The sequence below is a fragment of the Archocentrus centrarchus genome, chromosome 13 (assembly GCF_007364275.1).
Source record: "Archocentrus centrarchus isolate MPI-CPG fArcCen1 chromosome 13, fArcCen1, whole genome shotgun sequence".
NCBI lineage: Eukaryota > Metazoa > Chordata > Actinopteri > Cichliformes > Cichlidae > Archocentrus > Archocentrus centrarchus.
Genome location: NC_044358.1, coordinates 13,830,442 through 13,851,589, shown reverse-complemented (window position 1 = coordinate 13,851,589; position 21,148 = coordinate 13,830,442). Strand labels below are relative to the sequence as shown.

Sequence of the window (21,148 nt, the reverse complement as noted above, 5' to 3'; positions counted from 1 at the left end):
TGCACACCCTCAGGAACCTGGACTTTAAGTGTCAGGATGGTGGCACCGAGACAAACAGCTGCATTCTACTTAACATCGGGGGGGTTGCAGACACATGACCACTAACCAGTCTCTGGAGCTTGAAAAAGGGTGACTGGATTTCTTTTTGTGTCTTGAAGACATCTCACCTCTCATCCCAAAGGCTTCTTCAGTCCTCAAACCAAAGGTGGAGAGACCCAGGTATTTAAACCCCAGTGGGCGTAGTCCCCTGGAGGTGGTTGTGACCCACTATTGTTCACGTGCATAATCACATGCGCCAAGGTGTGAAAGGAGGTGTGGGTCATTAAAATCAGTGGTTTCAGGTGAAACCAATGTGGGACTTCGCTCCATTGTATCACATGACCTACTGAGGTCACCTGGAGAAAGGTGTGAATGGGGTTGAGGCGCCTGGGGAGGGAGCTCAGGACAGCTCTGTAAGCGGGGGAAAGTTGATGTCATAGTCCACTGATGGTTGCTCATAGTGGACATAAATGCTTCTTTTGCTCCTCTTTCAAACCATCTGTCTTCCCGGTCCAAAATGTGAACATTGTCATCCTCAAAGAGTGACCTTTGACCTTTAGATCCAGATGTACAGCTGAGTCTTGTCCTGTCGAGGTGGCTCTTCTATGTTGTGTCATTCGTTTGTGAAGAGGCTGTTTGGTTTCACCAATGTAGAGGTCCGAGCACTCTTCACTGCACTGAACAGCAGACACTACATCGCTGATCTTGTGTTTGGGGCGTTTGTCCTTGGGATGAACCAGTTTTTGCCTTAGAGTGTGACTTGGTTTGAAGTATACTGGGATGTCATGCTTGGAGAACAATTCTTCTGAGTTTCTCTAACAAGCCTGCCACATAAGTGATAACAATGTTGTTCTGCTTGTGATTCTTATTCTACCTTTTTTGAGTTTGACCTTCTTTCCTGTGCATTTTGGCTGATTTGATGGAAGCCCAGTTGGACCATAATATTTTGTTACAGAGATTAGAGCATGCCATAGGTATTAAAGGTGTCTCCTATGGCTGGCCTTTAGTTTTACTTCCCCATATCTCATCATCGTGCTTAGTTTCAGCTCTCTCTTGTTACTCAGGTGTTTCCACCATCTAGCCTCAGTTTTCAGTGTTCCAGGCCCGTTGGTTCTTCATGTGTTTTTTCCTGTGTTTCTAAACTCTGTTATATTATATTCTGGACTATCATCAGTCACAGTAAAGGCTCTTTTTTTTCTTCTTCAAATCATCTCAAACTGGTTTCTTGAACATCACAGTGTACTCAAACTACCTCCACAGTCACCAGATCGCAGATCAACAGAGCACTGCTGGGATATGGTGAAACAGGAGATTCTTATCATGGATGTAGCCGACACATCTGCACTCCTAAGCCAACTTTCCTCTGATTGGCTGCTGCTTATAAACAGACGGTTTGGACCATAGGTGGGTGGAGTGTGTCTATGACATCATCCAGATTCAAGAGTGTAAAAAAAACTGTGATAAACTGAGTGTTGAGAGCAGCCTGAAGTCTGAGATTTTACTGTACACACACTGAACTCATTATCAGACACTTCACTGGAACCAGGGGTGAATGTAAGCCGGTACGATCCGGTACTGTACCACTAAAAGATTCTGCGCCGGTACGCAGTACCTGGAAGAGGGGGAGCGAACCACGGCTGCACTTTGGGTCAGAATAGATCCGCTAGCAATAAACAGTCTAAACATAACTCAATCAGTTAATAAATAGCCTTTTTTTGTTTCTTTGTTTCTTTGTTTTTCTCATTTCAAATAGTTTCTGAACTGTTTGTGGTATGCTAGAGCCTCAATTCTCTAGCTTCTCGCCCCTTGGAGCTCAAGGCTTTTGTCAACGGCCAGCCTTTAAAATGTTCACAGCTATGTTTAATGTCTGTCTGCTCGTTACAATATATCCCAATTAAAACCAAAGAGATTAACTAATTGTGTTTCATGTTATTCTGCTCAATTTCAATAACACATCACAGCTCAAAAACACTGCTTATGACCTGAGATTTCATTTATGCTACACGAGAGCGCATTTACCTCCAAAACACAGTGGTTGCCAAGAGGATTGGTGCGTTCAATTTAATGGACTGCATCATTTTACACGGGTGGTGCACAGATGCCCCCCCGCGACCCTGACCAGGATAAGCGGAAGCGAATGGAATGGAAAAAAATGGAATGGAATGGTGCACAGATGTTAAAAACCTCCACTTGCATTGGGACAGGACCAATAATAAATCACTTATCATCTACAGACTTTTAAATAAAAACCACAAAAACAACTGAACTGTCAACTTTTGAATTCAAACGAAATCAGAACTTGACTACAATGCAGAGAACAATAACTTCTTTATTCAAAAGAAAAGACAGGGAAACCGGAGATGAAAAGATACCCCACAAAAGTAAGCAGACAGAAGGGGATAACGGGATGTTGTGGCCAAAGGTTTGAGAAAGTTTTGTATTGATGGACAGAGCCTGAATGCGTGGAGGTGGTCATCAGTTGTGTTAAGTGTACACTGTTGCTACTTTCCAGTGCTCGTGCTGTTCCCAGTGAACCGTCGAAAAGCTTAAGAACGGGCCCGCGTTCCCACCGCGTTTCTGTGAACTGCTCCTTTACGTATGAGTGTGGGCGGGTCCTCGTCTGGACACGGAAGCCGAAGGTCACAAACGTGGGAGAACACGCTCCCCTTTCTGTGCTGCAAATACGTTTTAGGGTCCAAACCAAACTACTGCAGCATCTGTGTGCAGCACAGAGGGAAACACAGACAGCGATTAGAGCAAGACGACAAGTACGCACTTTGTGTCCTTTTATCTGTGAACTGATACAAAGCAGCAAGTTCAGCCTCAGAGCCCAACCTAATTCACAGCCGTGAAAATCGCTTCTCTTTTCTCCTGTAATACACATGTAATATGGTAGAAAACTTGATGTTGAGACGGCAGAGTCACGCCCTTCTGCTGCGTTCGTCACAGACCAGCCAGTTTGCGGGGCGGAATTGAACCTGTTTTCCAGCCGAGCACCGAGTGCTTCCGCAGTGGAAAACCTGCCTAACGGTTCAAATAAAGGTACCGGCACTGGAACCCTGTTGGTGGGAAAACGGCTTGTGTGCAAACATCTCAGTTTCTTAACAACTGAAAAAACATATTCCACATTGTCAAGTGCTTCTAATTTCTGCCTCATACAGGTAGGCAACAGTAAAGTAAAAAAAAAAAAAATATATATATATATATATATACACACACACACACACACATATACGGTTTTTGTCATAGTACCGGCAAGAATTTAAAACTACTTTCACCCCTGACTGGAACAGAAGATACATGACAGGAAGTGAGAAGAACAGGTGGAGTTTATTTATAAGGAACAAGTACAGAGAAACACTGACGGCTGCAAAGCTCCGTGTGCACAGCCCGAGCTCGTCTCCAACACACTGGATGTCATCATCATTTTTTTGTTTTCACATTAAATAAAGAAGTTTAAGAGAAAAAGAAACTCCATAAAAAGGAGGAAAAAGAAACATCAGGTTTTTAATATATTAATCACTGTTTTTATCCGCATGGTTCTCCCTGCATGTTTTATTTTCTGTTAAATATTGAACGTGTATATTCTGCAGTAAATGTCATGAATGAGTCTGATCACAGAGCCAACAACACAAAGCCCGAATGCAGCAGCTACACAGACACAAACCGACCGTGCTTTAGATTAAAGCTGCTTGTTTTTACTGATATCAAACATGTTATTGGGTTATTAAAACAGTCCGTCTGGACTAATATGTAGTTACTGTGTTTCTCCTCTAGAGGGCAGCACAGCCTTCACTTTACGAACTAACACTCAAATCTAAACAAACGTGCAAAAGAGACTATAAAAATGCAAAGAAGCTCACGTGTCTCAGGTTAGAATAAAAACTGAACTTCAAAAACATTCCTCTTTACATTCTGAAACAAATCAATCAGTCAGCAATCAGTAAAAGCTGATCAGTTTATGGGTCAAAGAAGGACGTTCGGTTAAATAAAGGTTACTGCGGTCGAGGCGGAGCATGTCGTGAATAAGAACAACATCGATAAAAATGACAAAGAAGATTAAGGTTTTTACAGCGTCCTTTAGCCCCTCCCACCACACGGGTCAACCACAGCAGTGAGCACAGACCTGTTTCACATCAGGTCATAAAAACTGGCGATCACATGATTCAAGAGAAGAACGTCGCAAAAAAGCAACAGTAAGTCAGAGCAACGGCTGCGAGGCACGACTCTGAGGCCAGTGTTACAGTACAGCAGCATCTTCATCCTCCTCATCCTCGCACAGATATCTTGTTCTCCACAGCGGCCAGCATTGAACACAGCCGTGAGTTCTCATTGGCCAGCAGCTTGGACGGCTCGTCGAACTCCACCACCTGAACCAATCAGAGACAGGGAAACAACCAGTTTGCCGCTGGGATCAGTTGAGTGTTACTAGAATCATACTGGAGCTCATGAGTTTATTTACATTTCTATGTTCACAGTCAACAACATACAACTGTGTCCATATACTTTTGGACACATCTGCTGGAAACAGCTCCCAGGTCTGACAAGGAAAGCCAACTCTGCACCTGAAACCTGTACTCATTTTAATGGCCACCAGGAGGCGATACCTGCAGTTGCAAAAAAGTCTCATGGTCCTAAAGAGGTCCCGAAAGTTAGAGGCACGTGTTACCAGTTTGATTGAGGTGCTCCTTGTTTCTCTTATAGGACACAAACTTTAGATTTTTTTGCACTTTGTAGCTGTTGTTTTATACTAGTTCCTACTCAGATTACTAGTTACTCTTTCACTAATGCCTCTTTTCCACCAGTACCTACTTGCCTCGATTCTACTTAACTTGGCTTAGTTTGTTTTTCATTACAACTGAGCACTGCCTCAGCAAGGCGGCCCGAAAGTCTCATGCTAGGTCTCAAAAATGGCAGGTCTGATTCTTGTGGAGGAGTCGCTTTCATGACTTATCACTGCCTGGCCAATCAGTGGCAGGCATTCAGTTGATGTCAGATTTTCAGATCAAGTCGGCACACATGGAACTGAGACAGAGTAGGTACTAAAAAGTACCCAGCACCAGGTACTACCACCTAATGGAAAACCCTAAAAGCCGAGCAGCGTCGAGCTGAGTAGGTACTAATGGAAAAGTGGCATAATGGAACAGGGACAGGTACAGGTGTCTAATTACATTTTTACAGATACAAACCTTTCCATATTTTAGGTGGCAATGCTGTAAGATTTCTTCCTAAAAGTAAAAAAAATTTACATGAAAAGGTATTAAAGGTACTGCACTGCAGTGGTTTGAATCATATTTATCTCATAGACTCCAATTTGTTCATGTAAATGGGGAGTCTTCTTCACACACTAAGGTTAATTATGGAGTTCCACAGGGTTCTGTGCTAGGACCAATTTTATTAACATTATACATGCTTCCCTTAGGCAGTATTATTAGAAACCATTGCATAAATTTTCATTGTTATGCAGATCCAGTAACACTGTGAGAACTCTTGGAGTCATTTTTGACCAGGATATGTCCTTCAATGCACATATTAAATAAATATGTAGGACCACTTTTTTGCATTTGCACAATATTTCTAAAATTAGAAACATCCTTTCTCAGAGTGATGCTGAAAAGCTAATTCATGCATTTATTACTTCTAGGCTGGACTATTGTAATTCATTATTATCAGGCTGTCCTAAAAGCTCCCTGAAAAGCCTTCAGCTGATCCAAAATGCTGCAGCTAGAGTACTGACAGGGACTAGAAAGAGAGAGCAGATTTCTCCCATATTGGCTTCTCTTCATTGGCTCCCTGTTAAATCTAGAACAGAATTTAAAATCCTTCTCCTCACATACAAGGTCTTGAATAATCAGGCACCATCTTATCATAAAGAAAAAAATTGGCTTAAAACTTTCCTTTATGATAAAGCTTATAGTTAGGGCTGGATCAGGTGACCCTGAACCCTCCCTTAGTTATGCTGCTATAGGCCTAGGCTGCTGGGGGGGCTCCCATGATGCACTGAGCGTTTCTTTTCATTCACCTCTTTTTACTCTGTTTATACCCCACTCTGCATTTAATCATTAGTTATTATTAATCTCTGTCTCTCTTCCACAGTGTGTCTTTTGTCCTGCCCCCCCCCCCCCCCCCTTCCGCCCGGCTGGAGGTTTCTTCCTGTTAAAGGGAGTTTTTCCTTCCCACTGTCACCAAGTGCTGCTCATAGGGGGTTGTTTGACTGTTGGGTTTTCTCTGTATTATTGTAGGGTCTTTACTTTAGAGCAGGGATCCTCAAATCCAGGCCTCGAGGTCCGGTGTCCTGCAGGTTTTAGATGTGTCTCTGCTTCAACACACCTGAGTCAAATATAGAAGTCATTAGCAGGACTCTGGAGAACTTGACTGCATACTGAGGAGGTAATTCAGCCATTTGATTCAGGTGTGTTGGATCAGGGACACATCTAAAACCTGCAGGACACCGGACCTCGAGGCCTGGATTTGAGGATGCCTGCTTTAGAGCGGTGGTTCCCAAAGTGCGGGCCACGGCCCCCTGGTGGGCAGTGAAGGTACTGCAGGGGGTCCGCAGTAGTAACAGAAGTAAGCAGTTACATATTTATATAAAAAGTGTATTACAACTGGTAATAGGAGGTGGTTAGTTTGTGATATTACTCATTACTCTGACCTGAATAGGGTTTTCTGGTTTTTAAGTGGGCCGCAGCACTCTTGACTCTGGGAAGCACTGCTTTACTATATAAAGTGCCTTGAAGTGACTGTTTGCTGTGGTTCAGTGCTATAGAAATAAAATTGAATTCAATTGGTTCAGTTCAGTTCTACAAAGATAAATAACCTTTGCTACTGACCAAAGGCTCCGTTTCTCATCATTTTCTTTCCAGTTTAATGTTCCATTTCTAATTTTTCTCCTCTAGTTTGAAGGTTTATGTTCCTCTAAGTTTGGTTGTTAAGATTTCTTATTTATTTCTTGTTTTTTATTTATCAAATTAAGTGTGACTGAATCTGATTTAAACTAGCTTCACTCTGTTGACGCTGTTATAAATTCTGTGTGCTTGCTAAAAACCAGCCACGCTCCCATTGGCTGCTGTGGTGCAGTGTCTGAGCTCCCATTGGTCATACCTGTCCCTGGTTGAGCACCATGATGCGGTCGGAGGCAAGGACAGTGTGGAGGCGGTGAGCGATGATCAGGGTGGTGCAGTGCTGAAATGAGCTCCTGATGGTCTCCTGGATCAGAGCGTCTGTCTCAGCATCCATGGCTGCGGTGGCCTCGTCCAGGATCAGCACCTGAGAGTAGAACGGACCAATCAGAGACAGAACACAGGGCAGGAGGAGGAGCTGCTCTAACCTTTCAGGTGCTCACCTTGCACTGTCTCAGCAGAGCTCTGGCCACACACAGCAGCTGGCGCTCCCCCACCGAGAAGTTTTCTCCATTCTCCACCACCTCCGACTCCAGCTTCAGAGGCAGCTGGGACACCTGACGGTCACATGACATCAGTCTTATTTACCATTTGTTGCTGAAGAAGAAGAACCGTGTGACATAAACCAGAAGCAGCTTCACACTCACACACTCCTTCATGTGACTCCTCTCCAGGGCGTCCCAGATCTTCTCCTCACTGTACTGGTTAAAGGGGTCCAGGTTGGACCTGAAACACACACAAACCGCTCTGAGTCACCACATCAGAGGTCAGGAGCCAGGTCAGCTGATCTCAGGTGTTCCTACCTGACTGTTCCACTGAATAGCACCGGGTCCTGAGGGATGATGGACAGTTTGCTGCGAAGGTCAGCCAGTCCGATGTCACTGATGTCGACGCCATCAATCAGGATGGAGCCGCCACAGCGCTCCACCAGACGGAACAAGGCCACGCCCAGAGACGACTTACCTGCAGACACGCAGACAGCATGAGCACAGTACCCTCTACAAACAGAGAGAGGAAAACACACACACACACACACACACACAGTGCCCTCTGCTTGTGTCCTACCTGATCCGGTTCTGCCCACAATGCCAACCTTCTCCTTGGGCCGGATGGTGCAGGAAATCTTGTTCAAGACCAGAGGGAGGTTCTCCTGGTACCTCATCTCCACCTCCCTGAAAACCAGCTCCCCCTCCTGGGGCCAGTCAGGTGGAGGAGCCCGACCTTTGACCCGGGCCGGGGCCTCCTGGGACAGGGACTGAGACACAGACACAAAACCAGAATTTTACAAAAGCAGGTCATCCAGACTAGAAGTAATGTCAGAAGAGCAGCTGGATCTCAGGCTGTTTTATCTTAAATGAACTGATGAGTGTAGGCAGCAGGACGGGGGGGCTGTCAGTACCTGGATGTAGTGATGGATTCTTTCAACAGAGGTGAAGCGAGCTTCGGTCTCAGAAGCCAAACGCACCGTGAACTGGAACAGGCCTGTTAACTGACAGATGACCCTTTATTCAGTATTTTATTCAATTCATCTTTTATAGAGCACAATGTTACAACACCACCCGTCTCACAGAGGTTCATATTGTGAGGTACAGAGAACCCCTCTACAGAAGAGGAACCAGCAGCAACATTTTTCAGTGGCAGTAATTTCAAATGTTTTTATCAGCTCAACAAATATGAGCAAACACACCAAGTGTCTGTGTGCAGTTTGTCATACAGTGTGTCTGAAGGTCCAGCTGCTGTATTTCCAGAATGAGAGAGAGGTTCACTCAGAGAAGGAGAAAGGTGGAAGAAAGAGGAAGCAGAGAGGTTAGATTTAAAGGGAAGGACTGCTCAGGGACCTCTGATAACCTGGAAGCTTAAAGCTAACATGTAATGTCCTCATTTTAAATCAGATCTTGGATCTGTGTATGTGTGAAGTTATGATTTTCATACTGTGAAACATCGTGAAAAACAAAGTGAGCTACACTAACTTTGTGTTATTCAGATCCTGCAGCTTGGTGCAGGATAAACAGGTCAGTTTGCTGTACTGTGGTGAGTTTACAGTGAAGCTCTGTGTGGGACTGGTGCAGAGCAGCTGTGCTGTTCGTGGTCAGAGTTACAGGTTACATCAGTGCAGCAGAGATTAGTTTGAATTAAGCTGATGATGCTGAGATTCATTCACTGGATTCCACCTTTATAGCAGCTGTATGCTCTCAGTATAAACAGGTACTGTGAGTGTAGGGATGGAAATCAGCCAGCATAGCTCTGAAATACCGAGTTACATCTAAATCCACACAGAGCAGCAGCAGCTGATCTCAGAGATCTCAGTAGCAATGACTGTGATTCTTTTCCCCATGCGGAGCCACTACAACTGATCTTAGCTCCCCCACCTGCTGAACCCACTGTAACCATGACTGTGCTCATTTTCCTGTTCAGGTGATGAGGCCAAGTCGCCCTCTAACAAACAGCTGTTTCTCTGCTCAGGTTCAACATAACACATTCAAGCTGAGTGCATTCATTAGAATCAGACTTTAGATGGAATAACATTTGTGTTCTCATGTAATAATATTTTATTATTACATTAATATAGCCCGAGGTACAGTTAGCTTAGCTGGTAGAAACTGCTTTTACTGTATTATTCTGAGTACATTTCACAGCCTGTACTGATTCAGTACTTCAGCTTTTACTGAGGTATTTTTTAACACATGTATCTGTACTTCTACTTAAGTACAGATACTTGTGTACTTTTGCCACCTCTGCTGTCAGACAGCAGCTTTGCTCTAACTGGCCTGTAAAGCTGGAGGAATGCAGACAGTCAGAAGCTCCATCTTCACACCTCAGAGTTTATAAAACACACCAAAAACACATTTTCATGATCTGGGACAACCACGGACCATTACTGCACTTGGACACATCCACAGTGGCTTTACAGCAAAGTGAGCAGGACCTCAGACGGCAGGTTAAAGTGCCATCACAGCACATCGAAGGTGTCACGGTTTACCTGCACAGCGTAGGAGATGGCGAGGCCAGCGTAGGCGGGAGGGATCTTGCCGTGCATCAGGACTATCATCAGAGCTGTGATGCTGATCAAAGCCACGCTGATGACATCCAGGCGCACGGCCAGCCACCGCATCGCACAGCTGAACAAGTAGAATGGGGCCTGGTTCTGGTCCAGCAGCACCTGGTACCTGGAAACAATAACATACAGTTTGGTGACCAGAACCACATCCTGGACAGCTGTTTGTGCAGATGTTCCAACCCGGACCTGTGCAGGAAGTCCTGGCCTCTGTCGTAGGCCTGCAGGGTGGCCAGGCCCTGGATGCTGGAGGTGATGTGGGACATGAAGGGAGACATCGTCACGTTGTCCAGCCGCTTCAGCTCCCGGATGAAGACCCTGGAGATGCTGTGGAGCACTGCAAAAAGCAAGACCAGAGGACCCACTGCAACCAGGAACCACGGGAAAACACAGCTGATGACACCCAAGCAGAAGAAGACCAGGATCACGTTCTGGATGAACATCTCCGTCTGGAAGGGCAGACGTGTGTCGACTGGAGGGAAACACAGAAGAAATCATGACTCAGTTATACCCTGGACTTGAACTGCAGCTCAGACCTTTGTCCTGTCCCATCCGTCACCTTCATCCATATCCTTGGAGATGCGGTTGAGGATTCGTCCCGTGGGAGTCGTGTCAAAGAATTTCATGGGGCAGCGAAGGATCTTGTGGAAGAGCTCGTCATGCAGCTTGGAGGAAGCTCGCAGGGTTCCCTGAGGAAAGACGACCAAAGACTGAGCACACTGATACTCCTGAGAAAGCTGCAGGACGGGAGCGCTGAGCTAATGGACGAGAAGCTCGAAAACCAGAAAGTTCACAGCTGAAGTTACAGAGCGGCCCCGAGAGTTTACACCAACGTATCTGCATTGGATAAACTCAGCAAGGTCATCCAGCTGTCTCCAGGATACTCGCAGCTGGATAACCTTGCTAACTAGCATTAGCTGGTGACCTAGCACTCCACCCTCCCGTCCAAATATGGTCGCTTCAGGAACGAGGAAGCAACATGATGTTTCCGCTTTCCTTAAGCGACCATATTTGGATGCTTCAGGAAAGAGGAAGCAACATGATGTCCGAAGCTAACGTAAGGCTTCAAAGTCCCAATCTTTTATATAAATGTTCACTGTAAGCGCAGTAACCGCTAGCAGACACCTGCAGGCCAGCACCTGGACTAAAATCTGACCTTGACAAAGGCGACACCTCTGATGAGTTTGAAGAGCAGCATGACTCCCATGAAGGAGGCGTAAATGGCGGCATACTGTTGCATCATGGGATTATCTCTCATGCTGATGCTCACCGTCGAGCTGTTGCCATGGGCTACCGTGGTATTCTGGGAAAAGAATAGGAGGAGTCAGAGCAGGAAACACGAGAGGAAAGGTGGAGAGCAAAGAGGAGGAGACCCACCCCGCTGCCCTGATTGATCCAGTAACTGAGCCACCAATGGCAGAAGGCAGAGCTTCCCACGTTCAGAACAAACAGGGCAAGGATCAGCAGGCAGGAGGCGGAGCCACCGCACGCTGACATGTACACCTGGAACACAGGCCAGGCCACGGCCCCATACTGCTGCTCCTCCCCTTTAGGGTCACATGACCAGGAAAGGGGACAGGAAGAGAGACAGACTCCGCCTTTAATTCAACTCAGCGCTGTGTTCTCTGTTACTGTGAAACTTTAAATAAAGCTGATTCAAACATAATCTTTATTACCGTTGTCCTTGACGGCCGGCGCGTTCTTCTTCACTGATCTCGGTTTCGTGTCAGCTGGTTTCCTCTGAGAGCCGCCATTCTTCCTGCTTGGAGCCTGAGACAGGGGAGACAGGTGAGTGGTGAACAGGTGAGACAGAGACAGGTGAGACTGGGACACGTAGAGACAGACAGGTACCTCGATGTGTGGTTTGTCTCCGAGCAGGAAGAGGTTGAACATGGCGGCGTAGTCTCCGTTGAGTTTCATCAGGTCGTCATGGTTACCCTGTTCAACAATACTCCCCTCCCTCATCATGATGACATCGTCACAGTCCACCAGGTACTGCCCACACACACACATGCACAGAGGTCATTTCCATGGTAACAAGCTGCAGCAAAGCACTACCTGTGGCGAGGGGGCTCACCTGCAGCTGGTGGGTGACAAAGATGACGGTCTTGTGGCGCAGCTGCTTCCTGATGGCGTTGCGGAAGATGTGGCTGGCCACATGGGTGTCGAGGGCGCTGAGCGGGTCGTCCAGGACGTAAACATCCCGGTCACTGTAGAGGGCGCGGGCCAAGCTGATTCGCTGCCGCTGCCCACCGCTTAGATTGGCACCGCGTTCTCCAATCTGATGGGACAAAAACTGAAACATAATATGATGTGCCCAAAACATTCTGTCTACACTGAGGTACACAGGAAGTGATGTCACCTCTGTGAGGTCAGCACTGGGCAGCAGAGCAAGGTCGGGTCTGAGACAGCAGGCGCTGAGGACAGACTGATACCTGCAGAGGGACAGAGAGGGGGAGGAGTCAGTGTGGCACGATGGCCCTGAGGTTTCAGCTGACAGACTGATGTCACTTCCTGGTTCAGTGCCATCTGCCTCTGTCAGGCTTCATCCTCTCAGTGTATGATGGTCCAGGTGTCTCCATCTCACCTGTCCTCCTCATACTCCAGCCCGAACAGGATGTTGTCCCTGAGTGTCGCGTTCAGGATCCAGGCCTGCTGAGCCACGTAGGCCAGCCTCCCTCTAACAGCCACGCTGCCCTTCAGCATTATCATCTGTCAGTAAATCAATAATCAATGATCAGCTGATAATAACCAATAATCAGAAACAGCAGGAAAAGGAGGTGCTGCAGGTAACATCACCTGTCCCAAGATGGCTGAAATCAGGGAGGTTTTTCCACTGCCGACGCTCCCGCAGACACCGAGCAGCTTCCCCTGCACAGACAGGCAAACAGACAGACAGGTGTGACCGATGCCCCGCCTTCAGTCAGACTCAAGCGTTCCCGGTTGTTGGATACCTGCTGGACGCTCAGGTTTATGTTGTGTAGGGTGCTCTGCAGGCGCTGAGGGATGGAGGGGGTGGGCAACAGCGGAGGACACGCCTCCCCATCTTCATCCTCCTCCTCTCCACCGTCCTCCTCTGCACTTGCGGTCACCTCTCCTCCTCGTCTTCCTCTGAGCAGGGAGTCGTTCACCTCCTCTTCCTCCTCCTCCGGGATGATGGCTGAGTCTCTGCACCTGGACGTTGGCACAAACACACCTGAGTAAACAGCTGTTAGCTGCAGATCAATACTATTATCAGTGATCAGAGCAGATCAATACAGCTGAAGACACTGATTCACAGGTTTACTTTTCCCTCTGTCGGTGTCTGCCGGCCGCTCCGACACACGGACTGGGCTGGGCGCTCTGACCCCCGCCCTCCCACGCCAGACTGGCACCACACATCTTCACGGCAACCTGAGGGTCAGCGGGCAACGCTTGGACGCCGTTGACCTCCGGCAGCAGGAAGAGACTCTGAGGACAGAGGGTGGGGGTTCAGATCAGAAGGAGGGCTTTTCATTTTTGTACCCAAACATCGCCAAGCTCCACTCCTACGATGAAGACCCCAACCCTAACATTCAGCTGTAATCTGAAGGGCTGATTTTAGTCCCTGCAGTCTGATGTGACTCAGCCTTGTTTTACAGCCTGACCTTTCAGCTCCTGAGGCTGAGGATTTGCTCTGTGAACATGTCTTTATGCTACGCCAGCATAATGAGGTGGCTTCCTCGAGGAGAGTCTTCTTCACTTGACTGGATGCTGTGATGAAGGGCAGGATCCCGGGATCATCTGTTGCCTCCTGTAGATGTCTTTCCTGATGCTCCTGGTCTCTGTTAGTCTGCAGTCTGAGGACGAGCTGCTTCATCCAGAGCTGCTGTCACCACAGGCTGGGGCTCCACAGCCCCACCTGGAATTATCTCAAACCTGCTAGCTGACTATTTTATGAAGATACACCAAAGGGGTAAGCCATGCTGTCCACAAAACAGCTTCAGTCAGCTGAAATCAGCTGGACTGTGCATAAAAACGTTCCTAACTCCTCAGACACTAAAGAAACATTTTTTCCAAATATTACTGTGAATATGCAGCATGGAGGTGAGGAAGGTGTGCAGGAAGTCGATAGCCAACCTTGAATCTCTCCATGGCAACAGAGGCCTCGGACAGCGACTTCACAGAGAATGGTGTGACCTTCAGGGCAAAGGTCATGGCGTTAAACACTGTTACCACGGTGAAGGCCTGGAGGGATGACAGGAAACGGCGTCTGTTAACGTCCTAGACTGTCAGCTGGTAACGACACAGAGAGGAAAGGAACTGCAGTACCTGCGCAGCTGTCAGGTCATATCCTAGCAGCATGTGGGTGGAGAATGTCGCCACGCTGGCGATGACGACGACAATGGGAGCCATGCCCACTGTGATGCTCTGGAAGTAACCCGTGAGCTCCAGGATCCTGCGCTCCTCTTCCCGGATCCCTGAAAACAAAGACAAACATCATCACCGTGCAGCCACATTACCATGGTGACAGGGAGACCACGTGAGGGCGTGTCAGGTGAGCGCGTACGGTGGACGTCCTGTGAGAAGGCTTTGACCCAGGCATACATCTTGATGAACTTGATGTAGCTGAGGATCTCGTTCATCTTCTGCACTCGTCTGTCAGTGACGGCTGTGCCCCTCCTCCTGAAATACGCCGTCATCCTGGAGCTGACCATCTGATGGCAGATCAACACACCGCCATCAGTACACCTGATCAGATTCTACAGGTATGCTGACGAGCACACCGGAGGCTCATTTAAGAACAGAAACATTTTAATCTGACAGCTCCGTTTCAGACTCCCTTTAAAAAAATGGTGATTTAGACGTGCACAGGTGTACACAGGTGTTATCCTTCACAGACACCCAGGTCCTCACCACGATGGGTACAAAAGGACAAAGACGAGGTCGGACATGGGGCGAGCATTAAAAGATGAGGTCATCAACAGACACAGATACTGACCATGGTGGGGTAGAAGAGGATGAAGACGGCTGAGCCCAGCAGAGACGTCGGCCCCAGTATAAACAGGTTGTAAGCAACACCGAGGATGGCCACAAGGGGGCCTCCTGCTAACAGACTGCCCACTGCTGCTGCCTCAAACATCCTCTGACCATCACTGGAGCACATGTTCACCAGCTAAGAGGGAGGAAGAAGAAAGCGGAGTTAAAGGCAGGACAACACATGGAACAAAGACAAGAAAAACACACAGCGGGGGTCGAAACGCACACACAGATGACCACACCTGTCCCACCGACTTGTCTCTGATGCTACGCAGACGAAGGATCTTCTGGAAGGTCAGGCTGAGGATGGCTCCTCTCAGTCTGGTCCCGGTCCGATAGTTCAGGGCCCAGGTCAGGGCCAGAGACCAGGACCGCACCAGCTCTGCAGCGAGGAGGCCCAGAACCAGCAGCAGCCCGTAGCCCAGGTCGGACTCCTCCTGCTGGGTGTACTCGAGCAGACGCTTCACCACAAACGCCTGGAGGAGGAGGAGGAGTTTCGCTGGTTATGCCAAATCTCTCTGATGAAGACAAAGGCAACATGATTGTGGCTGTAATGGTCTTACCGGCCCGCTGAACCCAGCCAGCTGAGTAACGGTGAGGCAGAGGATGGAGAGGAGGAGGCGAGAGCGGCAGAAAGACCAAACCGCCGAACACAGAGAGGCATTGGTGCCCTTTGACCTCTGCTCCTCCTCCCAAAGAGCCAACAGCCTGGTGAGAAAGTCTTGTGTTAATATAAACACCAACCATAAGTTTCCAATCTACACCGTCATTAGCTCCTCCCACCTCATGCTGTTGTCATGGCAGCTTTCCTGCTGCGACATTGGCCAGATATCATCCAACAGGAGCTGTCCTTTCCTGCGGGCGTGTACAGCCAGAGGAGTCAGCCAATGAAATGTCATAAAGGAGAAAAGCCCGGCAGTGTCGACGGGATGATCACACCTGAGGAGAAGCACACACCTGAGTGCACCTGACAGCCTTTGAGGAGACCCATGTGATGCTTTGTGGAACACCTGAACTGCAGAGGGTCCAGGTGAGGACATGGACTCTCAGCTCAACTTTGTGCTACGGCCAGCTTGTTAGCAACTTGTCAATCACTGTAGCCCCACCCTAAATCCTGGCCTGCTTCCTGCTGCTCTGCAGTGCTAACAGGACCGTTTAAAATGATGATGTCATTTACTAAGGGAACAAAACTCTCCAATAATACCTGCTCACCTGGGGCAGGTACACATGTGACGCTGTCCTCACGAAGATAGAAAAACAAATGTGTATGTGTGTGAGTTACCTGTCATTCTCTCCACCTTTGCTCTGGTCTGCATCTTCAGCTCCGCCCTCCTCCAACTTTTCACAGCTGCAATCAGCTGATCTGTCCTCACACAAATCCAGCGAAACCTGACAGCAACACACACACACACACACACACACACACACACACACACACACACACACAGACACACACACACACACACACACACACACACACACACACAGTCATAAAGGTTTCCATGATGTCCTGGCCTCTCACATGCACACACACTTCTCAGAGGCCACGCCCTTTTACAGACTGCTCATCAGGTACATCTGAAACTCACCCTGATACTCTCACCAAGGTGTTTTACTACCTGCAAAACTTCCAAAGATGGAACTACATCTACTGTCTTGAGCCTTCAACCAAAAACATAATATGTGGCCCCATAGAGCCCATTCATTCTGGATAAAGAGCGCCCCCTATGGGACAGGAAGTCCACAGCATTTATAAGATCTCTGGTAAAAAAAAAAAACCCAAACTGGTCCCCACAGGGACAGAACTACACACTGACTCATTATACAACAGATACACAGAATACTGCTTTCTGATTGGCTGTTTGTTAATGGATGTATATTAACCTGCAGGTAACCATGGTGACAGGGCTTTGCATTTCAGGACTAGCACTGAGCCATGTTAAAGCACTGGGTCCTGACAAACACACATTGAGGGCTTGTGTGTCCTGCAGCTGAGCGCATGCACACACACACGCGCACACATGCGCGCGCACACACACACACACACACACACACACACACACACACACACACACACACACACACACACACCTCTCTCAGCAGCAGAGCTGCATGTGCTGAGCACAGACCTCACGTTCCTGCCTCGTGATGCTCACACACATCATTTCCATTCACTCGCCCTCGGCCAATCTGGCGCCTCGCAGCCCCTCAAACTCTGAGCCTCAGCCAATCACACAGCAGGACCCTCAGCATCATGAGGGGGCGGGGCTTCATTATATAAACAGACTGCAGCTTTGTCTGCTTTTTATTCATTAGTATAGAGTCTTTTATTTTGAAGGAGCCTGTTACCTTTCCTGCTCTTCCAAAGAAGATGGCTGTTTTCTGATTGTATCGATTAACACACATGTATATTGATTATTAGTCAGATATGATGAACTGCTCTCATTGTTGATGGTTTGGTGCGGCGATCACTTTAATAGAAACACCTGGGCAGGTGAGTTCCACTGAGACCCACACACATGTACAGGTGTTCCTAATAAAGTGGAGATATGTAGATCTGGATCAGGGTTTTTCCACTGATCAATAGGAAGCATAAATTAGGGACCCCACTTCACTGCTCACTCGCACGCAGCATTGTTTACCTGTGAACACTTTCCCTCATTGCACAGGTACCTCGCCTGAGGAGCTCCCCAGCATGATGTAGTACTACTACGTTACTGCACTGCTGTACTCTAGTACTGAATGCAAACTGGTGCAGTTCTCACCTGGTGCAGGTTGGCATGCGACCCCGGCAGAGCGCCGCAGGAGGACCCCGACTCACTCTGTCCAAAGTCATGTTGTTTCATCTTCTATCAGACCACATGGAGCCGTGACCTCTGACCCCGGCACGCCAAAACACCTCCAAAACTTCAGTAACACCTCCAGAGAATGTTGGAGAAACTCCTGAAGACAAAAACATGTCAACATCTAGAAATACTGCAGTAAAGCCAGTAAAAATATCACACCCAGCAGTACTACAAGTAAGAACACAGGAGTACTACATGTCCAAATACACCAGTACTGCAAATACTCCAGTAAGACAATGTACTAAAACTTCTATAAATATTACTGTAATAACTATGAAAAATACTACAGTAACACATTTGAAATATTGCAGTAACACTTCCTTTTATAGCGCATTAATATTAATATAAATTGTGAAGCAATACTGATGTAAATACTGCAGTAATATCTGTATAACTCCTGTGGTAATACTGGTATATATCCCACAGTAGCACATTAAAAACTACTGCACAAATACTTGTACAAATACTGCAATAATACATGCAAAAATTGTGACCATACTGGTATAAATACTGTGTATAACCTGTAGAAATACTTGTCTAAATACTGCAGTAGTGCTGGTATAAATTGTGCAATAATGCTGGTGTCAATTGTATTATACTGATGCAAATACTGCATTAATACTGGTATAAATACTCCAGTAACCCATGGAAAAATACTTCAGTAATGTTGGTACATGTCCCATTGCAGTACTAGCATCAATACTGCAGGAATATGTGTATAAATACTGTAGTAATTCGGGTATAAATACTGCAGTAATGCCGGTATAAATACTGCAGTAATATTTGTATAAATACTACAGTAACACTGGTATAAATACTGCAGTAATGCCGGTATAAATACTGCAGTAACACTGGTCTAAATACTGCAGTAACACTGGTCTAAATACTACAGTAACACTGGTATAAATACTGCAGTAATGCCGGTATAAATACTACAGTAACACTGGTATAAATACTGCAGTAATGCCGGTATAAATACTGCAGTAACACTGGTATAAATACTGCAGTAATATTTGTATAAATACTACAGTAACACTGGTATAAATACTGCAGTAATGCCGGTATAAATACTGCAGTAACACTGGTATAAATACTGCAGTAACACTGGTATAAATACTGCAGTAACACTGGTATAAATACTGCAATAATACCGGTATAAATACTGCAGTAACACTGGTCTAAATACTGCAGTAATGCTGGTATAAATACTGCAATAATGCCGGTATAAATACTGCAGTAACACTGGTATAAATACTGCAATAATGCCGGTATAAATACTGCAGTAACACTGGTCTAAATACTGCAGTAACACTGGCATAAATACTGCAGTAACACTGGTCTAAATACTGCAGTAACACTGGTATAAATACTGCAGCAATACTTGGATAACGCTCTGTTTCAGGAGAAGATGATGGGGTTGACACTCCTTCACAATAAAAGCCTGTGATGCTGCGATTATAAAACATATTGTCCTCGCGCTCAAACACGGGCCAGAGAAGAACTGCCGCTCGGTGTCCGGGCTCACCTGTCCCGGTTCTCACCTGTACCGGGTCTCACCTGCGCGTCCGTTTGGCCGTCTGTCCGTGATCCCGGCGCAAGCACAGCCACGCTCCTCCCTGTCCTCCTTCAGGTCCGCTGATCTCCGTTAACTGAAGCTGTAGCTCAGCAGCAGCTGCGGCGGCGGCGACGGCGCGGGGCGGGGCGACGTGGGAAATGGAGTTTACTGTCACTAAAGACACCCCCCCCCCCCCCCCCCCCCCCCCCGCGTCCTTCTGACGTCAGCAATGATGCTCAGTGAGGGTGTGAAGCCCTCAGTTCAGCCTGTCAGGATGATCTCGCTTAGCCAAAAAACGTGATTTAGGTTCGTGCTGAAATATTTCCTCACACCCACGCCCAAAAATTTCAGATTACTTCAACAGTCCCTAAAGTCCACGTCACTGCGAGTGCGGCCTCTGAGCAGGTGGAGGTGTTCCTGTGAGGATGCAGTGATTTCCACCAGCTGAGTCACGTGACTTCATTCAGCAGTGGAGGCTGTGCTGGAGGTCACCTGCTGGAAAGGAATGTAACCGAGTACATGCACTGAAGTATTTGTGTGTTTGGGCACTTTTAATAATTTCTCTCACAAGATGGATAGTTCCTGCTGAACGCCACTATAGAAGCATGGAAATCACAGTTTATTTTAAAGCCGTTATAGAACCAGCTAGAAATATGAGACACATCAGTGGGTCAATAATTATGACTCGACCCGAGCACAGTCCAGTACATGATCCTGCATACTGAGCGCGCCCACTTTGGCTTCTCGTGTAGCTCCACAGTTAATAATCTGTGATGGGGTGCAGCCTCAGCCTCAGATCTGATATTTTCTGCATTGGTTTGATCTTTTCTGACTTCCTGCCTGTGCCCGTTACCATGGAGACACCCATGGATGTGCAGCTTCAGCAGCTCAAACGAAGCCCCATCATTACTTCTGACCTTCTATGAAGCAGTCTGACCTGCTGCTGGACCACAGGAAATGGAAAACCGGTTTCCACCATCTGAGGTGCCATCACTATGAAATATGGGACATTATAGCTTCTGAAGTTCCCATCCTTATTTGGAGAATTCTGATTGGCTGCAGACTTTGGGGCAAACAAATTGAGTAAATCTGACTTTATGACCTCCACCTGAGAAACAATGACAGGTTAGTCATGTCTGACCTGTCAATCTCATGGTACTTTTGCCTCTTTTTATTCTGATGGACCTGCTGTTGTTTCACCGTTTCAGCACCCAGCAGATGCGGAGCCTCAGAGGATTCAGGTTCCATCTGCTTCCCCTCAAACTGCGAACCATCCGAACCCTCTTTGAGCCCTGAACGTGATTGAACCTGATAGGCCAAACCCAGGGAATACATTCACCCTTTATAATCCTGTCCCACAATGCTTTGCTGCCCCCTACTGGGAGGATATGGCGTTGTCTAAGCAGCCTGAGGAAGAGAGAAGCAGTGTCCAAATTCAGGGGCTTTGTAGGCTGGTTACATCACAGTGAGGCGACATTTGAAGTCTCTTCCAGATGCGGTCGATGAATGCGTCCTTTTCTCGAATTTGGAGGATGGGTCCAGTGTATCCTTCATGGCCTGCCATATCCCATGATTCATTGCACATCAAAAATCAAACATGCAATGGCAGGGGATAGAAGCCAAAAAGTCTGAAAAATGACTTTGTGAATGTAAACCTAAAATATCAGCTCCTTTTATCAAGATATATCACTTAATCACAAAAAGTGCTCCATTTTCGGACACGTTTGTTGCCACTGGTCTACCACAGCTCACC

At 47.2% G+C, this 21,148-nt stretch overlaps 1 protein-coding gene across 2 annotated transcripts; it reads right to left on the bottom strand.

Moving 5' to 3' along the window:
* Positions 1–3,350: 3,350 nt before the first annotated feature.
* On the bottom strand, positions 3,351–19,545 carry abcc5 (ATP-binding cassette, sub-family C (CFTR/MRP), member 5). Of its 2 annotated transcripts, XM_030743815.1 has the most exons (30): positions 19,398–19,545; positions 17,760–17,937; positions 16,277–16,383; positions 15,778–15,933; positions 15,558–15,702; positions 15,237–15,470; positions 14,957–15,130; positions 14,525–14,672; positions 14,287–14,435; positions 14,095–14,202; positions 13,283–13,446; positions 12,951–13,170; positions 12,796–12,867; positions 12,584–12,708; positions 12,359–12,431; positions 12,074–12,277; positions 11,848–11,991; positions 11,673–11,766; positions 11,374–11,543; positions 11,153–11,299; positions 10,556–10,685; positions 10,186–10,468; positions 9,922–10,108; positions 8,341–8,430; positions 8,007–8,196; positions 7,745–7,904; positions 7,589–7,667; positions 7,385–7,498; positions 7,144–7,308; positions 3,351–4,409 (listed from the first exon to the last, which is right to left on the bottom strand). In XM_030743815.1, exons 2-30 carry the CDS (start codon positions 17,838–17,840, stop codon positions 4,308–4,310), a joined length of 4,215 nt encoding a protein of 1,404 aa, XP_030599675.1. In that variant the 5' UTR covers positions 17,841–17,937; positions 19,398–19,545; the 3' UTR covers positions 3,351–4,307. The 2 variants fall into 2 exon arrangements, with proteins under 2 accessions (XP_030599675.1, XP_030599674.1); XM_030743814.1 differs by having other exon boundaries at positions 11,673–11,991.
* Between the last annotated feature and the right edge of the window lie 1,603 nt (positions 19,546–21,148).

Coding starts and splice junctions, on each gene's coding strand:
- abcc5 (XM_030743814.1), bottom strand. CDS start 17,840: ATGAAACAACATGACTTTGGACAGAGTGAGTCGGGGTCCTCCTGCGGC. Junction 14,436..14,524: donor CTTCTCACAGGACGTCCACC/GTACGCGCTCAC, acceptor CTTTGTTTTCAG/GGATCCGGGAAGAGGAGCGC. Junction 10,686..11,152: donor GAGGTGTCGCCTTTGTCAAG/GTCAGATTTTAG, acceptor GTCTTTCCTCAG/GGAACCCTGCGAGCTTCCTC.